General features: G+C 45.6%; 7 protein-coding genes across 7 annotated transcripts; 4 read left to right on the plus strand and 3 right to left on the minus strand.

Annotated features, from left to right (window-relative positions):
- Positions 1 to 1,268: 1,268 nt before the first annotated feature.
- BJ212DRAFT_1202480 (uncharacterized protein) lies at positions 1,269 to 1,430 on the plus strand (the record flags this gene model as incomplete). Its single annotated transcript, XM_041329100.1, has 1 exon — positions 1,269 to 1,430. A coding segment is annotated over one exon (162 nt), but the record flags the coding sequence as incomplete, so codon positions are not given.
- A 275-nt stretch (positions 1,431 to 1,705) lies between these two features.
- On the plus strand, positions 1,706 to 2,051 carry BJ212DRAFT_1260159 (uncharacterized protein; the record flags this gene model as incomplete). The annotated part of the gene is made up of 2 exons (XM_041330094.1): positions 1,706 to 1,849; positions 1,902 to 2,051. Coding segments are annotated over 2 exons (294 nt in total), but the record flags the coding sequence as incomplete, so codon positions are not given.
- A 4,183-nt stretch (positions 2,052 to 6,234) lies between these two features.
- Positions 6,235 to 6,644, plus strand: BJ212DRAFT_1474852 (uncharacterized protein; the record flags this gene model as incomplete). The annotated part of the gene is made up of 2 exons (XM_041339156.1): positions 6,235 to 6,403; positions 6,466 to 6,644. 2 exons carry the CDS (start codon positions 6,235 to 6,237, stop codon positions 6,642 to 6,644), a joined length of 348 nt encoding a protein of 115 aa, XP_041198712.1.
- Positions 6,645 to 8,295: 1,651 nt separating this feature from the next.
- On the minus strand, positions 8,296 to 8,763 carry BJ212DRAFT_1259970 (uncharacterized protein; the record flags this gene model as incomplete). The annotated part of the gene is made up of 1 exon (XM_041330071.1): positions 8,296 to 8,763. A coding segment is annotated over one exon (468 nt), but the record flags the coding sequence as incomplete, so codon positions are not given.
- Positions 8,764 to 9,189: 426 nt separating this feature from the next.
- BJ212DRAFT_1443604 (uncharacterized protein) lies at positions 9,190 to 11,985 on the minus strand (the record flags this gene model as incomplete). Its single annotated transcript, XM_041337853.1, has 9 exons — positions 9,190 to 9,268; positions 9,395 to 9,707; positions 9,732 to 9,772; positions 9,841 to 9,915; positions 9,947 to 10,340; positions 10,467 to 11,475; positions 11,533 to 11,726; positions 11,820 to 11,823; positions 11,881 to 11,985. 9 exons carry the CDS (start codon positions 11,983 to 11,985, stop codon positions 9,190 to 9,192), a joined length of 2,214 nt encoding a protein of 737 aa, XP_041198714.1.
- Positions 11,986 to 12,099: 114 nt separating this feature from the next.
- On the minus strand, positions 12,100 to 12,874 carry BJ212DRAFT_1474854 (uncharacterized protein; the record flags this gene model as incomplete). Its single annotated transcript, XM_041339157.1, has 3 exons — positions 12,100 to 12,439; positions 12,522 to 12,790; positions 12,848 to 12,874. 3 exons carry the CDS (start codon positions 12,872 to 12,874, stop codon positions 12,100 to 12,102), a joined length of 636 nt encoding a protein of 211 aa, XP_041198715.1.
- Positions 12,875 to 13,531: 657 nt separating this feature from the next.
- Positions 13,532 to 15,566, plus strand: BJ212DRAFT_1474855 (uncharacterized protein; the record flags this gene model as incomplete). Its single annotated transcript, XM_041339158.1, has 11 exons — positions 13,532 to 13,559; positions 13,626 to 13,694; positions 13,751 to 13,816; positions 13,878 to 13,896; positions 13,949 to 14,093; positions 14,152 to 14,265; positions 14,330 to 14,722; positions 14,793 to 14,942; positions 14,995 to 15,189; positions 15,240 to 15,409; positions 15,473 to 15,566. The coding sequence occupies 11 exons, from the start codon at positions 13,532 to 13,534 to the stop codon at positions 15,564 to 15,566; spliced, it is 1,443 nt and encodes a 480-aa protein (XP_041198716.1).
- Positions 15,567 to 16,616: the final 1,050 nt, after the last annotated feature.

The raw sequence follows: 16,616 nt of genomic DNA on the forward strand, positions 1-16,616 counted from the left end.
ATAGACATCAGCATCAAGACTCTTACTGGCATCACACCGAGCCTCATGATTGCTCAGGCCTTTCTGAGTGGTGAAAGCCTTTGAACACCCGAGGCAGGTGAGGCCGTCCATGGGATGCACACTCAGATCCAACATGAATACAAACTTTAGATTATATATTGCATCATACTTAATAACAAATTCAAGGACTTAGCGGTTATAGGTAGTAGTGACCCTATTTCCCGCAACTCTTCTCTAAATCAACACAACTCCTTGCCTAAGTCCTTGCCTGCACCATCGCGCGTGGCCCTGCTATCAGCACCTGGATGGTATGTTAACATCCTCAAGCAATTATAGACGCACCTATACCAGTCTGGATGAAGCCATCAGTGCTTCTGATGAAGCAATCAGTGCTTCTGGTGCCATATAGAGTGGTTGGCAGTGCATGATCATGATCGTGGACTCGGATATGAAGAAGAGATAACTTCGACTTAGAGGTTGGGTGGATACAAGGTGGTCACGTGATTTCGGAGATTGAAATTTGCCTTTGTTGATCAGATTCTGATCACACACTTCTACTGATATCACTGCATCACATCTTAAGCATGCCGCACAAACGTCGTTCCAGATCCCCCTCAGCTTCAGAGAGCGACACCAGCAGTGACTCTTCAATTTCCTCGATGGAGCGCATAGAACCTCGCCCTAAGAAGTCATCTAAAAGACGCGGGCGCAAACCTGATAAAGACAATCGAAAGGTCAAGTAAGTCCAATATTCAAATTCATTTGCGCCGAGAACCCTAATATAATCTATGACCAGGAAAACCAAGATCTCGAAAGAGAAGGAGGACTCAGAATTCGAAGTCCAAGAAGAGTTTCTTGCGGCAGCACGTGCCATGGCACGTTGTGTCGATTTATTCTGCAACGTTGAGAAACTCTTAAGGGTAGGTCTACTCCTACAGCAAGAGCAGGCCGCGGAGAATGGAGAATTAGAAGAGTCAGAGGCCGAGCGCGAATCCCGTCAGAAAAGGCTTGCGAGTCTGTAAGTCCATTTTTTTAATTTTGCAAAGTCTATACTAAGATTTTTTTCTTAGTTCAACCAATACCCTCGATCGGTACAAGTGCAACTATCAGCAGTTGCTTCAACTGGCTCTGGGACTCCGATCACTTATTACTGATCGCCCGAAGTCCAAGGATCTCACTCAGATCGCACGCAAGGTGAGTATATGCTGTTTATATGTGCATATATCGTGTACTAACATACTAATTAGATGAATGCTGTCATTAGTGGGACACGTTCCGACAACGCAACTCGTTTGAAGGTCCAAATCGGACACTACGCGGTGCCCGAACCTTTGAAGGAAGGTCTGAAGCCTACCATCTACAATGGGGGCTCACTGTCCAGGGCACACATGGGCATCAACCACCCTGTGCTTGCTTCTTTCCTATGTCCTATTTCCGCACTCGCAGATTTCAAATGAGATCCCATTCTGTAAGTACTCGATTTGTCATTTCCGATCATCTAATGTTCTCTAACATAGGGCCCGGAAATGGATGGAGATCGGATGGATTCATATGACCGCGATCGACTTTCCGGTGTTCCTGTGGGCCGGAAAGCCTCCTGGAAGTAGGTACGATGAGGACATCATGAATGAGGGCCTATTCCAGGGTTATTTCCTCGAGCGTGTAAGTTTTGAAATTCATTATATGTGTCTATCTTATTAACATTTTGATTTACCAGATAATGCGTCATATTTTTACAGGTCCTTCCACTGCTTTAGGTGACGACTCGCGCGCTACGCGATCATGCAATGCATCCCTGCACGATATGTCTACTGTTGAGGCGGAACATATAGCATACGCTTGTGTTCAGGTAAGTTTTTGTTTATTTAATGGATTATATCTAACTAATTGTTTTAACATAGGCACGCTTCGCAATCAGTAATAAAAACAAATGGGCCGAAGCCGACGGTGAATTCAATTACTGGGCCTTTTACTACAACATTATCGACTTTATTCATGAGTGCGAGGATCGAGATTGGGCGCAGGGACTTCTTAAATGGTGGAACAAGTAAGTTTTTCTCTGTTCCGTTAATTTAGCTAACTATCTACTTCTATCAAGGGCGTTATTCAAGAACGATAATGGACGTGAGGGCGGAACAGCCATAACCGACGACAACATGTCCAGGTCATCTTCAGGTCCAGTCAACGGTCTTGCCAAGATGCGAGCGCAAATGGCCAACCACACTAATGCTGCCAGACGACCTGTAACACCAGATCCTAACCTGATCCCAACTCCACCTCAAAGTTCTGCCACTCCCGGACCCGTTCTCACTCCTGGATGTGTTCCCACACCCACTCCCGTGCCCACTCCCGGACCCGTACCCTTGCAGAAGGCCCCCGTCCCGCCAAAGTCGCCTGCAGGCAGTGAACTGACACCAAACGATGACCTGTCAAACAACGACGACTTGGATGATGTCAGCGCCATCAAAAAGGGGAAGAAGAAAATGCCAAATGGCCGGGCCCGGGGTAGGACTACGCACTGCATTATACAGGAATCCGACAACGAGGATGAGGAACTGGCCAAGCCAACCAAAGGTCGACCCTGGGCCAAACGTGTGTCGCACCGCAGGAAGTAAAAGTCAGTATGTGCTCATTTTGTCTTATGCTTATGATGTCACTCATATGTTCCATGATCGATTTTTCATTTCCGGTCTAGGAGCTTCCTTCGGATCATGGAAGAAGACTCTTACTATCATTCTGGACTCGATCGTGTCTATCAAATCGGACTTTGCCTCATCATTGCATCATTGGCCATTATTCTTGCACTGGGACTTTCACTGTCGTGCTTCTGTTGTTTCTGATATTGCTTTCCATATTCTCTCAGTCATTCTCTCATTCAGACATGTCCTGCTAGTATACCAGTTTCCTTACATTGCATTCCTTTAGAATAACCTGTATTCTCTTAATGATACTCAATATCAGGCTTTATCTTGCTATCTCTGTGTGATTTACAATGTCTGAATTATCAAATTGAGATATCAATCTATTTACCCTGAATACGTTGTACTCGGCCCGTCCATTGGACTTTTCAGGTTCCAAGTCTGCTCAGACATACTTAACCTTAACCCTGACATTGCTGACAGCGCAGACAGCGCAGACATACCTATATATGGCAATGTCACGCTTATGCAATTTTTGTGATGTTGTTTGCGAAAATCATGAACATGGCCATAGCATGGATTACCTCCATGTCTGGTAGAAGCTGATATTGTGGGAATGCAGAGGTAGAATGGGCCTGGGGTTTCAACACCAGGAACACTGGAAACATCAGGAAATCTGGTAAGCTCTTGAACTCCTGGATTGCTTGAAAAGCTGGCAGCAAATGCAATTCTGGGATAATTGCACACTTGTTGATTGTTTCCAACATGTTCAAGAAGTCTTCTATTGTCACCCAGACAGATGCCACAGGGGTCAACTGCCATGCTTGTCCATGGGATGTCTTAAGCCACCCTTGTCCACTCTTGCCCACCCTGGGTTGGCAGCCACTCTTGCCTGCTCTTTGTCTGCAGCCATTCTCAGCCACATTCAGTCTGCAGCCCTTCTGGGGTCTGCAGCCACTCTCCACCTAGAGTATGGAGCCATTGTTGCCCTCCTGAGGTCAGGAGCCACTTTTGTGTGTTCTGGGTCAGTAACCACTCTCGCCCACTCTGGGTTAGCAGCCACTCTTGCCCATGAAAGGTGTGCAGCCACATAGGCCCCATTGGAGTCTGCAGTTGATTTAGGGCCTGCAGGTAGTCACACTCACACTGGGTCTCCAACCACTGCCTCCCGCCTTGTTCCTCCAGCCAGTTGCTTTTGTGCTGGGTGTCCAGCCACTTCCTCCCACTGTGTGTCTCCAGCCATCTCCTTCCATACTGGGTCTCTAGCCACTCCCTCCCACTTCCACTCTTAGTCTCCAGCCACTTCCACCCTTGCCGGTGTCCTGCATGATTTGGGAATCATGCATGGACATGACTACTAGGTAGCCCCCCTAAAAGACAAAGTCTGTGAGCTTAGGCATCAGGCTAGTCAACCCATACCTTGGTTTCAAACCTTGGTCATATAGTTCAGTTTCCCCTCTGTGATTCATGAATTTATTATATCTTGAAGAAAAGTCATTTGTGAGATGGGAATCACACAATGACCTAGTTGATATTGTGAAGCAAGAAGGTTAAGGTATTGCCTTGCCTTTGGCTTATTCACTTTGGCTAGAGAAAACCATAGAGAAAAGTTCAAAGCCTAACAAAAACCTATCTAAAAAGCCTGTGTTTTGTGTCTTGTTATTGTATTATTATTTCTGAGTTGTTTTCTCTAGTATTTCCTTGATTTATTTTTCTATTGGGATGCTCTGACCCATCAGATACTTCACAAAATTGTACCTATGGGGTATGATGTCATAATGATGTCATATGGCTCCACAGATACTCCTGCAAGTATTCTGTTGAAAGTTATGACGTCATGATGATGTCATTTGTTCTGGAATGTTCTGCTCCACTTCTGATGTCATTGCTCCGCTTTTTTACTTACATAATATTCCCACACAAAATGTATATAAGGAGGGCCCATTCTCCCTCCCAAAAAATAGGATCTCCCACTTGCAATCATTTGAATCTCAGTTTGAGCTACTCATTGTGAAGATTGTTGCTTACAAAGAAAGCCCCTTTGAAGTACCAAGTGCAGGGAAAAGACATTCCCTTGAGATTACATAAGTTTCTTACAATAGAAACTTAGTTTATTTGAGACCAGCTTCTCACCTAGTTATCTGATATTGACCAACATGAGCTTTGGTCAATCTGTTCATTTGTGAGACCAGTCTCTCACCACTTTGTGCCTATTTGACCAACCAGTCTTTGGTCAACATATTCATATTTGAGACCGTAGTCTCTACAGAGAATTATCTTAACAAGGAACCACATTCCAGTGTCTAGATGGTTTATCCTAGACAAGTTTATAAGTTGGGATATAACACAAAAGCTCCGGCTAAGTTAATCACATAGATTGGTTTAGCAAGCCTCCCAAGAACTCACACATTATCTACCATGAAAGAAGAAAAGTCATAGACTGTGTTAATCGAGGACTGGCAAGAAGTCTTATCCTAGTGTAATTGTGGTGTCATTACATTTTACACGCATTTATATAAGACCCTCAGTTATTAAGACACCGGGTCTCCAGCCACTTCCTCCCACTCTTGGTCTCCAGCCAGCCCCAGCCATGCTAGGTCTCCAGCCAGTCCCTTCCTTGCTGGGTCTCCAGCCACGCCCTCCTGCTCCGTGTTGCTAGCCACTTCCTCCCATTCTGGGTCTCTAGCCACTTCCACCTGTTTGGGGTGATGAGCTAATTCCTTCCTTGCTGGGTCTCCAGCCACTTCCTCCCACTCTCAGTCTGTAGCCAGTGTTTTGTGCCCCACAGTTCCCACTAATTCATGTCACCTTGGATCTCCAGTCACTTCCCCCCATGCTGGATGTCCAGCCAGTCCCTTCCATGCTAGGTGTCCAGCCACTTCCTCCCACTCTCAGTTTCCAGCCAGTCCCTCCTGTACTAGGTCTCCAGCCAGTCTCTTCTGTGCTAGGTGTCTACCCACTTCCTCCCACTCTCAGTCTCTAGCCAATCTCTCCTGTGCTGGGTATCCAGCCAATCCCTTCCATGCTGGGTCTCTAAAGACTTCCTCCCACTCCCGCTCTTGGTCTCCAGCCACTCTCTCCCACTCTTGGTCTCTAGCCAGTCTCTCCCATGCTGGGTGTCTAGCCACTTCCTCCCGCTCTTGGTCTCCAGCCACTCCCTCCCACTCTTGATCTCTAACCAGTCCCTTCTGTACTGTGTGTCCACTCACTTCCTCACATTCTCGGTCTCTAGCCAATCCCTCCCGTGCTAGGTCTCCAGTCACTCCCTCCTACTCCTGGTTCCCACCCAGTCCCTTCTGTGCTGGGTCTTTAGCCAATCCCTCTCACTCTGGATATTGAGCCAGTCCCTTGCTTGCTGGGTCTCCAACCACTTTCCCCTGCTCTGGGTCATCAGCCACTGCCTCCTACACCACATCTCTAGCCAGTCCCTTCCTCACTGGGTCTCCAGCTACTCTCTCCTGCTCTGGGTGTTGAGCCACTTCCTCCCACTCTGTGTTACCAGCCACTCCCTCCTATTCTGGGTATCCAGCCAGTCACTTCCATGCTGGGTATCTAGCTACTTCCTTCCATTCTCAGACTCCAGCTAATCCCTCCCATGCTGGGTCTCCAGGCACTTCCTCCCACTCTCAGTCTCCAGGCACTCCCTCCCACTCTTGCTCTCCAACCAGTTCCTCCCATGCTGGGTCTTCAGCCACTTCCTTCCACTCTTGGTCTCCAACCACTTCCTTCCACTCTTGGTCTCCAGCCTCTTTCTCCTGCTCTCAGTATCCAGCCACTCCCACATGCTCTCAGTGTCCAACCATTCTCCCCCACTCTCAGTGTCTAGCCACTCTCATCCAGGTGTGGTCTGCAGCCATTCTTGTCCCCTCTGAGTCTGCAGCCATTCTCAGCCATTTAGGGTCTGTTGCAGCCACACTTGTCTGGTCAATGTCTGAAGCCATTCTTTTTCCCATCAGCTCTGTAGCCACTCTTTTCCAGTTTGGGTCCCCAGCCACTCTCCCCTAGCCTGAGTGGGCAACCATTCTCACTCACTCAGAGTCTCCAGCTAGCCTTGCCCCCTGATGGTCTCCAGCAAGTCTTGCTCATTCTAAGTCTCTGAAGCTATTTGCTTATCAGGGTCTCCAGCAACTTCTTGTCATTTTTGTGTCCACTGCCACCCTTGCTCACTCTGTAGCCAACCTTTCCCACTCTCAGTCTGCAACCAAGTATACCCTGCATGGATGTGCAGCCAATGCCCCCCATCTTGGGTCTTCAACAACCAGTCTTTTCCCTTCTGTGTCTGCAAATAGTCTTCCCCACACTGGGTCTGCAGCCACACACATCTGTCCAAAGTCCCCAGCCACGACCGCAAACCCGACCCATGAGCTCCCCAAAGCTATAAAAGACCCACAAGAATATTCAGTGGCTCTGGTGGCTCAATGACAAAGGCTAATGTTTGTTGCAAGTGCCAGGGGTCATGGGGTTCCATAGCCTGATTGTGCAACTTCAATTCTAAGAGCGCATCCATGAGAGCAGGGCATTCTGGAATGTTGTGGATCATCAAGTGGAAAGGGGAATAAGCAAGTAGGGAATGTGATGCTGTGATGGGTTGTAATCCAAAGAGGCTGCAGTTTGAGAAGTCTGAAACATAATCCTGAATGGATGAGTGGTAGATATTCACAGTGTAGGGATTTCATATTCTGTGGGCTTGTATAGGCAGATATTGCTTAGTGTTATGTTCGCACTTTTGGTGCTTATGTAATCGTCATAGTTTTCACCACCTACCAGCACCAGTCTGAGACTGAGAGTTATTAGCATGATTTCCTACTCTCTCTGAGCACTGAGTCTAGTCCAGAAACCCTTTAGGGTTGAATAGCAGCTAGGCATAGCACATTTAGCCCAACATTAGAAGTCTACTTTCCAGTTCTCTTCTTGTTGTGTTTCCCACAATGGGCTGGCTGCTGTTGGTGGGAATATACATGAAAGACTGTAGCTGTACCAGTGCAGTTGCAACATCACTGCCTTGACCAGAGCCAAGAAGCTTCGAAATCTGTGAGATTAGCAGGGGGTCTGCAAGGGCAGCAACGATGGACAAGTGGTGGTATGCTCGGCTGGGATCCAAACAAGTGTCAAGGATATGGTTGTATAACTTGTACACTTCTGTCCCAGGTAGCAGTTCATTGGTTAGCTTGAGCATTAGCTCAAGGCAATCCCATGGGTCATTATATCCATCATCAACAAACTTCATCATTGTAGATGCCACAGTGAAATGTCTGCCAGCTCTGTTCGCCAGCCATGTAAGTTTATTTGTGGTGGGCTGTGGGAAATCAGGATGGCAACCCCACAACTCTGTGAAGGAATGCTGCAAGAAGATATAGATGTCATTGTCAACATCTTCACCATCTAATGAAATGGTGCCAGCAACGCCCTCCCCAGAAGTGTTTACCAGTATCTCATACACCAGTGTATGCATCTCTTCTTTTTGAATGGCTTTACAGATATGCTCTTCCAAGTGACTTGTGAGCAGAATGTGGAACATGGGAAGCTCAGGATCATGAAGAGCTTCGCCAAGGAGGGAGATCAGATCAGTGATGGTTTCAGGTTCACATTCATTGAGGGCATCAATAACAAACACCAGAGGCAGACACTCACACAGCCTGGATTCCAGCTGACAGAGAGGTTGGTGAAATAACATCTTCATCTGGTTGCGAAGAGAGTTGTTGGGGTTTAGAATCACAGGATTCTTGTGGATAGCTCTGTTCACATCCTTCTGGATGCTAGGAAAATTGGTTGCAAGCTGGTAAGCAAGGGCTGCAAAGAAATGACCGGTCGTGCTGCAGTTCATGTGCTTGTGCAAGAAAAAAAACATCCCCATAAGCCTTGTTTCAATTTTCATCTCCTCTGTCATTTTCAAACCTTTCATCATCTCAGCTACAGTGAATGCCACAGCAGACTTTCTGATGCCTGCCATGCCATGCAGCCAAATAATTTGACACTTCTTTTGCTCATCCAATAATCCCTGGATCAGTTTGAGAATGTCCACCCGGGTCCCTTCCAAACATTTCAGATGGGGCTGGCATTCAGGGGAGTCATATTTGGCACCCAGGACAGCAACCTGGGACAGCTTCTCCCAAGTTCCTTCCATTGCTAGTAGAAACTCGCTAGGAACTTCCACTTAGGTCAGCAAGTGAGAGAGTTGATAAGGGAAGGAGATATTTACATTGATCTCAGTCACTTATTGGCAGAGGGTGATGATAGAATGTGATACAAAATGCAAGTTAGAATGAGACAAGTTGGGAAGCACTAGTTAAGTTCAATGGTATAATTAGAAATTGTGATGGTAATAGTCATCTAGGAGGGGACAACATACAACAACGTTAATTGAGGAGTTGATGTCTAAACTGTAACTTCATTTGAAGTCAAAACATTTTAAGCTGTGAAATGATCGAGCAACGGAGATATCAATGGTTAGAAAGGATGTTTGAGATGGAGTGGATGATTTGTTGCAGTTTTATTTAAAGCTCGCTGAATGGTGGTTGGATGCAGTCAAGTTGAAAGGGCAAGCAGGCACTTATCTAGCTCCCAGCTGGAGGGCACGAGGCTGCTGCACATCAGGAAAACCCTCCTGGGCTAAATTTGCAAAATTATTACTAAATTGCATTATTTGGATAATTCTATCTAATCACTCATGTTTAGGAATGAAGATGATCATAATCTTTCTGCAGGATGCAATTATCTCAAAATTAGCAAGAATCATTGGAATATCGAAAAAGTACATATGTCTATCTATATATGAGTTCAACCAGAATGTGTTGCAGTCATCAAGAACAGTCTCACTCGTCCATTCTTGTGGGGCTATGTCCCCAAACCTTGGTATAAGGTGGACGCTATGCTCAATATCACCCACCAGCTCAACACTAGCCACTCTGTCACTGCTGCGCATTGATCTTGAGAGTTTGTAAAGTCCGTTATTTCGGTCAGGAGTGGATGGGAATGGAGTAAACCATTCAATATATGCAAGGTGAGGAGGAATGTCAAATGTTGGTGGGAAAAGCAGTGGTATTGATTTTGGTGGTAAGGCAAAGATGGCTCAAACTTGACCAACATGGAAACCTAGACGAGTCGGTAAGTAGTTATTAGCAACCAAATGGCACCTGTTCACACACCTTTGAGATCATTTGTATTTGAGTCTTCACCAAGCCTGACCAAAGCTGTATCAGACCGGTGAGCAACCAGACGAGAGCCTGACCGCTGTTGCGGTTTTGCATGGACACTGTCCAAGGTTACATGTCCCTTGCTTGCTGTGGCCACCAGTATCAATTGAGCACCACTTGATCTTATGAAAGACGGGGAGACTTTGGAATGGAAAATGAATGTTGCCTGCTAAATTTTCAAGTGCTTGATCTTGGAGAGGCTCAGGATGGCCGCTTTGACTGTGGCGTGTGATATAGCATGTGAGGGCCTCATGAAAATGAGTTGCGCCATAATCTTCAACAAGTTTTTGAATGCTGACAGCCTTTGCACTAGGGTGTCTTGTCATGACTAGTTCATGTCTGAAAGTCATATCAGGTGGATGTGAATGATAGGGCTCAGACTGGTGGCCACCAGCAAGACACCAAGTAACATACTTCAGGTGCCATAAAATCTTCTCCTTTTGTTCAAGCCAGCACGTCATTTGAATAAACTCATCCTTGTGATTGGTGGCACAGTAGGCATCTTTTGCTAGATCGATATGAAGGTGTTCAGTATATTCGGTATTGTAATTGTCAGTTGTACCAAATAGTGTGATCATGAGATGGTAGTGGCGTGTGGCGTGCAACTTCAGCAAGTTGAAATTGTTTCAAATACCAAGTTGAATAAAAATCTCCTTGTTTTCGTGGAAAAGATCTAATGCCTCATCTAGTGAGTGAAGTGTCTCTGAGCTGTGACAAGGGTATTGGGCAAGATATAGGAAGTCGAGTAGCCCCTGCACTGATCGAAGAAGATGACTCACATCAAGATTGTCGGGCAAGGATATGTCAATTATGATGCCAAGGATGAAACAACATATCTGCGCATGTTCAGCACCGCTTACATGTGATAAGCATGTGATGCCCTTGGTGAATATGTGGATATGATGGTTTGGAGGTAGCCACCGACAACAAGTGTCAATTTCTGCAGCTCCAAAAGCTGCTGATAACCATCCCAGGAGGTGCTTGATCAAGCCTTGATATAGCTGGTGCAGCACATCTGGTGTGATAGCCCAGAAAATATTTGCAAAAGGGAGATCCTCCCAGAAAGGATGAATGATGGGCCTGACGCCTGCTGTGGCACATGCACACACAAATGCTAAATTTCCATGGTCTAGTGCAGCAAGTGCATCCAGTACCTCACCAAGTTTTCGCAAGTGAAATGGGACCATGTTGCTTCCTGTGTCCTTGGCTTTGACGTCGCACTTCGGGCACTCTCTGAACTTGATACCTGTGGCCAGGAGTTGTTCTGGATAGTCGCCAACAAAACTTGTGAACAACAGATGACAACAATGAAGAGCACCATCTCCGCTATGCATGAGAACACCATCTAATCCAGCAGGTTTCAGCAGAGCGAGCACACGGCATAAACATGCATGGTACAAATTTGCAATAGTGCGACAGCAAGATGCTTTGTTGGTCATGTGTTCAAGGCAGGTTGTTGGCAGATAAGCAAGCAGGATATGTGTGCCACATGAAGGTTTATGCCGGATTTCCTTTGGTATGTTGCCAATTGTAAGATATATGGGGTAGGCAGTCTTGTTGCAAAACATTGTCACTTGTGTTTTGTCTGAGGAAATAATAATCAGAACTATGGTTCCACCAGGACAATGTTCATCAAGCTTTTTCTAGACAACCATAATAAGTTACAATGTCTGGTAGGTGTTGTGCCAAGCTGTCCTTACCTGCATTTCCCACCACCACTTACCAGTATGCATGTCATGGAATAGACAAACTGTCTGGTCTTCGTCAGTGTAATGCCACTCTGGGGCAAATGTGAGATATCTTGCGAAGTCCAGGTCACTATACAAAGACTTGACACATTTGATGATATCATGGTAATAGACATCAAATGCTTCTCCAGTGATGACAACTTGTTCTTGTTTGAATTTTGGTCATCCCGTTGGAAGTTCATAATCAATTAACTTGTTTAGTTCATTTGCATTTTTGAAAGAAAGTCCTAGGCATTCACTGACCTAGTATTAGGGGCCATTAAATTAGATACTTGTCATGAAACCAAGAAAAATGCTCACTCCGTCAATGGAGAGCAAGTCCAAAAATGTGGTAGAACTTGAACCATGAAGTTTCACCCATTTCACAACCTCCCATTCAGTCTTTGAGGTGAATGGGTAGTACATATTCTTGTCATCAGCAAGCTGTGCTCCATACATGACATTGGCAGAGTGTTCAGACGATATCCTTTGGCCAGCACATGGGTCTGGATAAGGCATAGCTACAAATCCATGCTGGCCTCATGCATGTGCCTCAATGTCCTGATGAGCATTGTGAATCTCATGATCATCATGAACTTCAGTGTTGTCAGCATCATCAAAGGCAAAGGTATCAGGTAGCAATAGCATTGGTGCCTCCCATTCAGGTTCAAATAGGGAATCATCGATATCCAAGTTGTTATCCAAGTTGTCAACATCTGAGTCAGAGTCGCTACCAGCCTGCTCAGAGTGTTGATCAGAGCAAGGCCACTCCAACTTGTCCTCATTGTAAGCTCCAAAATAGTCTCCCTGGAATGCAGGAATAGGTGGCTCAGACTCATCTACAGGATCTGGGTTTGTTTGGTTGGGCCGGCGTGAGTTCCTGTAGAGTGCTTGGCAACAGGAGTTGCAGCTTTTTGCAAGATGTTGGCTAGGGCCAGTGACCATGAAATTGTCATGGCCACACGCTGGGCACATCTGCATGTGAGGGGAGAGGTGGGTGCTGGGGGAATGCGCAAAGAGGAGGAGAGAAAAGCTTTAGGACGGACAGCTGAGCCTGAATCAATTTCTGATGGAGGTGGGGAATGCGTGAAAAGGAGGAGAGAAAAGCTTTAGGATGGACAGCTGAGCCTGAATCAATTTCTGATGGAGGTCCTGAATGCGCCAAGAGGAGGAGAGAAAAGCTTCCTGAAACAGACAGCTGAGCCTGAATCAATTTCCGATGCTGGAGGTCCTGAGGTAAATGTTTGGGTAAGTATGAACCCAGCGCTCATCTCCACATAAGACTCACCTTGCACCTCATGTTATCATCTCCCATCTAGAGGCAGACCCAGAGGGTAAGTATCACCTCGCACCTCATGTTATCATCACCCATCCCAGAGGCAGACCCAGATGATTTCTCACAGCGCTCAAGATATCCATGTCCCCTCACCCCATGAGATGGACAGCTGAGCCTGAATCAATTTCCAATGCTGCTAGTAGGTCCTGAGGTAAGTTCAGGGATGGACTGTGTCTGAGTACTAACCCACCTGAGCACACAGCAACACTACAAAATTTAACTTCAATACCATCAACTCAAATCTCATTTTTCAACTCTTACCATTCATCACACTCCCTGCTACTAGTAGTCCCATCCCAAGTTTTCCACTCCCTAGTTCTTTAAGCAAGTTTAGTACCATTGTCTTTCTTTCAAATTTTAGTCAAGTCTCACCTGATCAAGGAAAAATGACCACACCTCATGGTAAGTGTCTATGCAGACAAGTGGTGACCATGATGCTGGCTCATGATGTGGGCCCCACTGGTAGACTCGGAGCCATGTGGAGCAAAGAAAAAGGCTATGGAGAATGCAGGTGAGTTAGAAGCGCACTAGGAATAACTAATAGTTTGCAGCTGACATGAAAAATTCCCAGTCTGGAAGCAGGACAAACCCAAGTGACAGTCAGCACCAACTGAGGGTGCCGCAAGAGGATCAGCTATGCAAAAGAAGAAAAAAGCTTCTGCTAGTAAGCCTATTTCATTTGGGGAACGTGTTTGCAACTTGAATACTAACCACATGCATCACTTTATAGAAGATGCCGCACTGCCTCAAAAGGACTTGCGTGCACCTGTATCAAAATCTCGAAAACCTTCAACACTAAGTACATGCAGTCGATGAACATCACTTGCCACTTACTGACATATTTAATTGCTGCAGAGCGCCAGCGCATGGACACAGACACTGAACATGATAGTTTTAGTGATAGTGAAGATAAGAAGAAAGGTTAGTATTCTCCTGGGCTGGCAGAAAAGGAAATCTTACAGATTAAGCATGCGCAGTCAAGGAGGCCCATTATTGGCCAAGTAAACTCTGTTGAACTTACTCCATGAAGGATGTGAATGTGATGCTATCCAGCAAACACGAACAGAGTGGTGTTGACTCAGATGACGATCAGCGCAATGTCCATTCAGGCACTGATCCCTGTGACAGTGATGGTGACTCAAACCATATCAGTGGGGATGAGGATTTAGACACTGCTGCAACAATGCTTTTGGACGAGGTCAGTAGTTCCTGATTAGTAATACTTATGACAAGGATGAGAAACAACTCAATCAAAGGTTGCATCACTCATTACTGATGACTGGAAGTCTCAGAAGTCAAAGGGATCAGCTTGTGGCACAGTATTAAAGGACTCCAAAGTGTCGGCCTGTGATCGTAAGCAAGCAACAGAGGTGAGAACAATTCTTCAATTCAATTACTACCCTCTTGGTTGCTAGTATAGTATTCCACCTTTAGATTCCAACCTGGGATGATGTCGGCGACACTATTTCAGAGTCTGTTGAAAGCACCACTACTATCAGTGGTGAATCAGAATTTTTCTCTGATAATGATGGCGCCATCACTCGAAAAGCCCAAACCTCTGCGCCAAAGAGTATTGCCTCACTTATCCGATCCAAGAAGGGAAGAATCAAACTCCTTGATCAGAACCCACAGACCCGCCAGGTTGTTCAAGCCGCGATCACTGAAGTCAAGTGCTATCTGATCTTTGTCCATGGGTACCCTGAATTAGTCGACAAGAACCAGCTCTCAATGCGAACTTTGTTAACCATGGCTGAGAAACATGGCTTGCACACAATCACAGAACATCTTCAAGTGGATGAGCAGTATGCTTCACAGCTTGGTGCACTGGTGAGTTCATTTGGTGCATAGTATCCAAGTCAATCCAGTTGAAGTTTCTAACTATCTTTGATTATATGAGGTGGATGCCCGCATCCCTATATTGCGGCATGAGCTGAAAGACAATGCTTGTGCAAACATCAATGGCTACTTCTGCCTTGGGCACAAGGACTTTGCAAAAGCAAAAAAACTAATGGAAAAGGTTGTTTATGCTTATGCTTTGAAGTTCAATGTGAGTGCATTACATTTGCTCTGGCTACGCTGATTCTTGTGACTTTTTTCAGACCAACAATAATGCTACGCCTATTAGGAACAAGCCCTACCAGGGTGAACTCCTCATATACTTGATATGTAACCAGCTCTTCCTTAGCTCGAAGGCCGTTGGTGTGAAATTTGCAGCACACTTTGTTGAAATTGCCAAGAATAAGGCGCAGCATCCTGAAATTCCTATATCCTTGCTGGCACTGGTTGCAACTGCGGTAATGTGCTTGTAATCACTCTATGAATGTGCAGCTCAAATTTTTTCAAGGTTTATTCTGCTCTTTTATGGAAGTCTCTCGGTTCGCTGGGGAAGTTCAACTTCTCAGGAAACCAATTCAGCGAAACTTACAACTACCATGTCAAGTCCCTGGAACAGTTGAAGGAGAACGCACCTGGAAAGTTTCATCGTATGATAGCAGACATTTATGAGGCTGCACAGTGAGTTTTTGCCTGGGGGGTGCTGCCTCAGTCCTTGATGCTGATTTGTCACTTGGCTTGCAGTAAGTTGAGTCGGATTAGCGCTGCTGGGGACCACAATGAGCTGGACACTTTGGAACTGCTTGACCTCGATGATATGGAGGAGGACAAGGACTAATCTTTGGCGTTACTGGGGAGCACATCAAGGTGAACGCTTTTGAACCATTTGACCTTCGAGTTGATAGTATGGATAGGACTCGGGCTAATCTACTCCCTACTCACATTCATTTTGTACCTATGCGATTTGTTGAGAGCGCTGATTGATACAAATCTCCATCTCAGTCCTTACTAGCTGTGCTTTAACTTTACATACCATTTTCTAATCAAAACTAATTTGTTTTCGTGTAATGCTGTCTGATGGTGATTGAATTTGTGAATACCGCTCGTCAAAAATTAAACGGATGTTCTCAAATAGCTAATCATTGTGATTAATTCTGCCAAATTATTTGGGGGTAACATAATCGATCTAATGGATCTAATCGTTCAAATCTGTCGCATTTTGAGATAATAGCGCATGATTATTGATAATGTCGTATAATTAGACGGGGAGGGTTTTCCTGATGCACCGTGATAGGAACTTCTAGCCACAATTCGACTCGGAGAATGTCAAAGTTGAGCGGACCGACTCAGTACGCGTACCGCATCCGACTCTGCATGGAGTCCATGTGCATGAGTGACAAATTCTCGCTGTATCATAAGTTAATTGCTTGACAACTTGAACTCGCGGGCCGCAACGCTGAAGTGAATGCATTCTATGGAGCACGCCACTTAGGCTACACCAATTTTGCGCTGATGTCCTACCACCTTGCAAGAAAAAATGTCAGAATTTTATTTCCCCTCAGAAAAACGTTCCTTTCGGTGAGACGAACATGAATCATACTCAAATCATATTTTGTGCTCAGACTGAAGCCTACAACAACAATATTGACAATGAAGCAGATGATCTCCATCCTCCGCAGTCAATTTTGACCGCGCGCTGTAGGGTTACCATAACAGACTAGGAAGTTAGGGTTAGCACACAATCGGTGATGCCTAAGGGACGTGCATCATATCATGAATCGATGATATCGCCTTCCCACAACGATATGTTCCTGAAGCTTCCTATGAAGGGTTCAAATCATCATCGACTAAATCATCGATGTTAAGAATAGGCTTCGTCCTTCGCACT

Source organism: Suillus subaureus (assembly GCF_016647635.1).
Source record: "Suillus subaureus strain MN1 chromosome Unknown BJ212scaffold_2, whole genome shotgun sequence".
Taxonomy (NCBI): domain Eukaryota; kingdom Fungi; phylum Basidiomycota; class Agaricomycetes; order Boletales; family Suillaceae; genus Suillus; species Suillus subaureus.